The sequence below is a fragment of the Arabidopsis lyrata genome (genome assembly GCF_000004255.2).
Source record: "Arabidopsis lyrata subsp. lyrata unplaced genomic scaffold ARALYscaffold_1, whole genome shotgun sequence".
Classification (NCBI taxonomy): domain Eukaryota; kingdom Viridiplantae; phylum Streptophyta; class Magnoliopsida; order Brassicales; family Brassicaceae; genus Arabidopsis; species Arabidopsis lyrata.
The window spans coordinates 8754248-8760483 of NW_003302555.1; the positions used below are offsets into that span (position 1 = coordinate 8754248).

The 6236-nt window shown below is 42.1% G+C and overlaps 2 protein-coding genes across 2 annotated transcripts; both read right to left on the reverse strand.

The window, feature by feature from the left end:
- Positions 1 to 171: 171 nt before the first annotated feature.
- LOC110224657 (4-coumarate--CoA ligase-like 8) lies at positions 172 to 2527 on the reverse strand. Its single transcript, XM_021011142.1, has 4 exons — positions 1133 to 2527; positions 914 to 1059; positions 640 to 707; positions 172 to 563 (listed from the first exon to the last, which is right to left on the reverse strand). The coding sequence occupies exons 1-4, from the start codon at positions 2370 to 2372 to the stop codon at positions 341 to 343; spliced, it is 1677 nt and encodes a 558-aa protein (XP_020866801.1). The 5' UTR covers positions 2373 to 2527; the 3' UTR covers positions 172 to 340.
- Positions 2528 to 2767: 240 nt separating this feature from the next.
- On the reverse strand, positions 2768 to 5306 carry LOC9329175 (4-coumarate--CoA ligase-like 5). Its single transcript, XM_021011143.1, has 4 exons — positions 3888 to 5306; positions 3650 to 3795; positions 3293 to 3360; positions 2768 to 3218 (listed from the first exon to the last, which is right to left on the reverse strand). The coding sequence occupies exons 1-4, from the start codon at positions 5089 to 5091 to the stop codon at positions 2996 to 2998; spliced, it is 1641 nt and encodes a 546-aa protein (XP_020866802.1). The 5' UTR covers positions 5092 to 5306; the 3' UTR covers positions 2768 to 2995.
- Positions 5307 to 6236: the final 930 nt, after the last annotated feature.

The window sequence follows — 6236 nt, forward strand, 5'->3', positions numbered from 1 at the left end:
AATTGTAAGGATATCTGAGTTATAAGGATATTGACAAATTTCTATGTTTTTTTGTATAGAAAATATCAATATTTTTTATTTTAAGAATTAGACAATATAAGAAATCTTGCTGCTTCTCTGTGACTTGTTTTACTTATCCAACATAAGCTGGCAAACTACTTAAGGCGATAATGGAGTACGTACTTAGTGTTCGGATCTTTGATTATAACAAATTACGGTCATATTTCCAAATGGATGGAGAGTGTTATTTAGTTTTGGTTTTTCCACAAAGCCACAGAGGTGATAGATTTAATATTTATACATTGAGATTGGGCTCTCATTATATAGTCTTGTAACAGTTTCAAAGCTTGGAGTTGGAAGTGACGAGCTGGATGAGATCTTTACGTAGAATCTTGCCTGAAGGATTCTTTGGTATAGAAGACATGAATTTCACTTTTCGTATCTTCTTGTACGGTGCCACTTGTTTTGCTACAAACTCCATTATCGACTTCTCTGTTAAGTAGCTTCCACTTTTTCGTACAATGCACGCCATCGGAAATTGCCCCACTTCTTTGTCCGGAAACCTGTAAATCGCCAAAACATTCAAAACTCAAAATTGTTTCTGGTACCAACACGGCAAGAGTATTGCTGTTGACTTACGGAATTACTGCAGCATCAATGATCTCAGGATGAGTGAGCAGCAAAGCTTCTAGTTCAGCTGGAGGGACCTATATATGCCATGATCACCAAAAGAACTTAAGCACAGTTTCAGAATCGATCAAATGATTCAATGATTTTCTAATCTATACGTCTAAAAAAAACTGCAGAGGATGTTTAAATAAGAGAGTAATGTTCGAATACATAAAAACAATCATCATTTTGTTAAACTAATCGATAACAAAATTTAACGAAATAAAACAAGAAAAAATGTAACCTGGTAAGCTTTGTATTTGATAACTTCTTTCAATCGATCCACAACAAAAAGAAATCCATCATGGTCGATGTAGCAGAGATCTCCAGTTTTAAGCCATCCTTCTGAATTAAAAGCTTCTTTTGTAGCTTCTTCGTTTCTAAAATAACCTTTTAAACCAAAAAAAAAATATAAGATTAATTTTGAAAATATTTGATTTGAATTACTTAGGGGTCCCGGTACCTTTTGCAATGGCGGGACTTTTGAGCCAAAGCTCTCCCGTTTGGTTCTCACCCAAGATCCGACCCGAACCCGGATCTACAATCATCGCTTCCACGCCGGACGACAACTTCCCAACGGCACCATATCTCCGACTCTCCTCCACCGAATCTATGGAAGCCCCCGCGCTGTTTGATTCCGTTAAAGCGTACGCTTGAAAAATATCAACCGTTGGATATTTCTCTAGAAAACTCTCTGTAACCTCCTTGCTCAACGGGGATCCACCGGATCTAACCGTTTTCAGGGAGGTCAAATCGTACTTGGCCTTGATAAGCTCTGAGCCGTTGATCATAGCTATCAAAACCGGCGGCGCCGAAACCAGAGTCGTGGCTCTGTATTTCTCGATTGCCGCCAACATATCGTGGAGATCAAACTTCCGGAGAATTACCAGAGTCGAACCTAACGCTACGGTGGCCATGGCGCAGATCAGTAATCCATAGGTGTGGAACATCGGAACGGTGCAGAGGAAAGTCTGATTTGGCTCAAATGGCTCGGCGATGTATCTTGCTATGTGCGAGATTAAGTTTCTGTGAGACGAATCCACTCCTTTGCTTCTTCCTGTGGTTCCCGACGAGTAGAGCAGCATCGCCGTTTCGTCTTGGTTAACTCGGTCTCTGACTCGCGGACCACTCTGTTCCTTTTTCATCATCTCGGTTAAAACCCCAACGACCCTGACTCCCCGAGTGTATCTCACGCGCTCTTCCTCTTCCTCCTCCGTCAAGACAACAGAGATATCGGCGGAGGCTGCGAGTTTTGGGGCTAGCTCAGGAGTTGTGAAGGCCAGCTTTGGCTTGCTGTCTGCAATCTGTCTAGAGATCTCACTGGCAGTGTTCAGAAGATTCGCGGTGGTTATGACGGCCCCTAGGGACATGACGGCGAGGCTTACGACGGGGATGGAGATGGAGTTAGGGGAGAGGATGAGTACGACGTCACCTCTCCTTATGCCGATGTCATGGTGGAGACAGTCGGCGACATTATGAACGGCTCTCCAGAAATCGGAGAAGCTTATACTGTGACCTGTGGCCGCGTCGATGAAGGCAGTAGTGCCACAATGAGCTTGAGAGGCCATAAATGTTGTGACGTCAAGCGAGGTGTTCGCTGGAAGTTGCAATGGGTTGCGTTTACTGTAGAATGTTGAGTTTGCAACACAGAAACCATTTCTAGGATTGATCAGCGATGACGATGATCTTTGGGAATCCGCCATTTTCTTTAGGTGGAGGATAGATGGATGATGCAGCTCTGAGATTTTAAGACACAAAGTCTAAAATTCAGGTGTCTTAAAGCATGCATTAGTAAGTGGAAAAAGAGCAGAACCATAGAGAGACTATAGCTGTTCCAAGGTTATGGATTAATGGATATATAAACCTAAATGCGCCAAGACCTATCTAAGTGTAGTTCCGGTTTATTTATTTTTCCATGTTAAAGAAGTTTCATTACCAAACTACACTATGTCCATACAACGAACGTGAAACTGCCAGACAAATCCAGGAAGACAATAAATCAGGTACATCTTTACATCATATAATAAAGGAAATTTGTTAAATGGTGTCAGAAATATAGCTGGTGTAGTATCCATGTTTTTAGCTTTGGCTAAATGAATTTGTCTTATAATTTGGCCCTGATCTAATATTTGATCATAAACATGTTTTGAACATATACTCTATTACATAAACCATATACTGGTCTCCACATTATTTATGTGTAATTTTCTGTGTTTTGAGACCACATGGTTATACTTCAACATGGATGCATATATAGTAACAGATTTTACTACAATTATTCAGCACAAAAAATAATAATACATGGAGATTGGCTCTCATAACAATCTCAAAGCTTGGAGTTGGAAGTTGCTAGCTTGATGAGATCTTTGCGTAGAATTTTTCCTGAAGGGTTCTTTGGTATGGAAGATACGAAAGCAACTTTTCGTATTCTCTTGTATGGTGCTACTTGTTTCGCTACAAACTCCATTATGGACTTCTCTGATAAGCTGCTCCCAGTTTTCCTTACAACGTATGCCATTGGAAATTGCCCCACTTCTTTGTCCGGGAACCTGCAAATCACCAAAACATTAAAAACTCATAGACTGTTTCTGGTACAAAAAGGACGAGTGTTATAGTGACTTACGGGATTACTGCAGCATCAGTGATTTCAGGATGAGTGAGCAGCAAAGCCTCTAGTTCAGCTGGAGCAACCTATGCAATATTATAATCACCAAATGAGTTTAGCACAATTTTCATCACTTTGATATGTAAGAGTAATGTTCGAATATACTAAATCTCCATCCCGCCAAGCCTATCATACACACACAATCATACTATATCAAGTGCTCAGAAATTACTTATTGGTTCAATGGAACGATTAGTCACTCATTACTAAAAAAGTCTAAAACAACAAGATGATCTGGTTGATTCACCAGCTGCATAAGAATTATAGTCTATAGCATCAATATCAATCGTGGTTAAATCTGAGTGTATATTTTACCTGGTAACCCTTGTACTTGATCAGTTCCTTTAACCGATCAACAACGAATATGAATCCATCTTCATCGATATAGCAAAGATCTCCAGTTCTTAACCATCCTTCAGAATCAAGAGTTGAACTCGTAGCTTCCTCATTGCTGAAGTAACCTGCCAAGAACAACCAAAATTGGTAAGAAACTTTCCTGCTTTGATGATTTCTGTCATCAAGAAACGATACTCAAATCAGAGTTAAAATGTACCTTTCATTATGGAAGGACCCTTAAGCCAAAGCTCACCGGTTTGGTTCGGTCCAAGAATCTGACCAGTAACCGGATCCACAATCCTCCCTTCCATACTTGCCGACAATTTCCCAGCGGTACCGTATCTCCGACTTTCCTCAACAGTATCCGTAGAAGCTCCTATACCCGTTGACTCAGTCAACCCATAACCTTGCAAAATCTTAACCGTCGGATACTTCTCCGCGAATCCTTCAGTCACTTCCTTACTCAACGGAGCTCCGCCGCATAAAACCGTATGCAGAGAGCTCAAATCATACTTAGCCTTAATCTGATCTGCACCGTTAACCATCGCCACAAGAATCGGAGGCACGAGAGGCAAAGACGTGGCTTGATACTTCCCAATCGCTGACATCATCTCGTGCATCTCGAATTTGGAGAGAACGATGATCGTAGATCCGTAAGCGAGTAATCCAGTAGCGAACGCAGCTAAGCCGTAGATGTGAAACATAGGAACGGTGCAGATGAATCTTTGCTCTCCATCATCAGATCCAAATCGATTCACGATGGTTTGAACCATCGCGATTAAGTTACGGTGAGACGAGATCACTCCTTTGCTCATTCCCGTGGTTCCTGAAGAGTAAAGCAAAGTCGCCGTATCATCCTGGTCAACTCGCTCCATGACTCGGTTCCCACTCGGTTCCTTCTTCATCATCTCCACCAATCTTCTTACTTTTCCCACTGAGTCAACTCGTTCCTCGTCCATGAGCACGATCGGGAGCTTCTTTGCGGCGGCGGCGATTTTCGGGAGGAGCTGCGATGTGGTGAAGGCGAGGACTGGATTTGAATCTTTAATCTGTTTAGCGATCTCGTTTGAAGTGTTGAGAGGATTGGTGGTGGTGATGATTGCGCCGAGTGACATGACGGAGAGACAAACGACGGGGAATAAAATTGAGTTTGGGGAGAGGAGGAGGACGACGTGGCCTTTGCGAATCCCTATCTCGGAGAGACAATCGGAGACGGATTCCACGGCACGCCATAGCTCGGAGAAGGTGAGGTTTTGACCAGTGGAAGCGTCGATGAAGGCGATACGGCCACGATGAGCTTGTGAAGATATGAAAGTAGTGACGTCGAGTGATGGATTTGGCGGGAGTGGGATTGGTGTTCGTTTGCTGTAGAATGTTGAGTTTGAGTTGCAGAAACCACTTCGAGAATTCACTGAAGCCATGGATTTTGTTTCTATGTAACTTGACACTACAGTGGAAATTTAATTTATGGTTCAGAAGGAGGTTTGACTTTTTATATGTCATAAGAAAAGGCTAAAGCAGCCGAAGAACACGTTGGCGTTCTTGTTCCGCGATATTTCCACCAATTCTCCAGGTCGTTGTTAGCGGCACGTGAAGCATATGTTTTTTGACGTGGTGGAGCCCTTTTAGATTTTAATGGGCCTTGTAGAGGTTTTTAGCCTCTCAAAGGCTCAAGCTTTGTCTCATTTGTCATCAACACCATATTACGGAAACAAATCAAGTAAAGTATCGAGAAGAGGAGGAAGATAAAACAGAGCAAGATGAAGGAAGAAGAGGAGCACACAAAGGATTTGTTAACCCGGTTCACGGCATTAACGAGCCGCTACGTCCGGTTAGGATCGATAGATCCACAACTTCACTATGAAGAAGAAGGTATTACAAACAAGAAGCAACAAGTGACCCGTCTAATACCCTTCACTAGTACTTAGACTCACTCTGTACCACTTCCTGTATAACTCAGAGAACAACAATGACAAGCTTATACTAATACATGTTTTCTCTCATCTCTATACCTTACTAACTCTTCTTCTTAGATCTACATTGTGCTATTGCTCTCTCTCTCTACTCCCTTCTCCCTTAGCTTCTCTCAATGAAGATAAGCACCTATATATAGAGACAGCTAACTAGGGCTTCCTTGTGCTAAAACAAACCGCAACCCTTTTGAGAACAAACTGACAAAACGGAGAGGCTCCCCTTTGTGGTCCCAAAAGTATCCCAACCCAACTTTAACTTGACTAGAGTTAAGCCTTGAGTTGCTTTTGATCTTCATTTGCTTGAGAAACAAGTTCTCATCTCCACAAATCTCCACCTGAGAACATGTTGATCAATCCACACAACCTTCACACACTTGAGAGAGGGAGAGAGTACCTTCTAAGCAGTTTAAACACCATAAACCTGCTTGATCCTTCCTGTATTAAACTTATATTCAATACACTTCAGCTGTGACTACTCACACTGCTGAACCTGAGCCATCAATACATCTTTAGATCACAAGTTGTGAAACCCAGCTCCAATGCAGTCTTGCATTAAGCTCAATTCTTCCCTGATCACCTCCTATGATGCATTC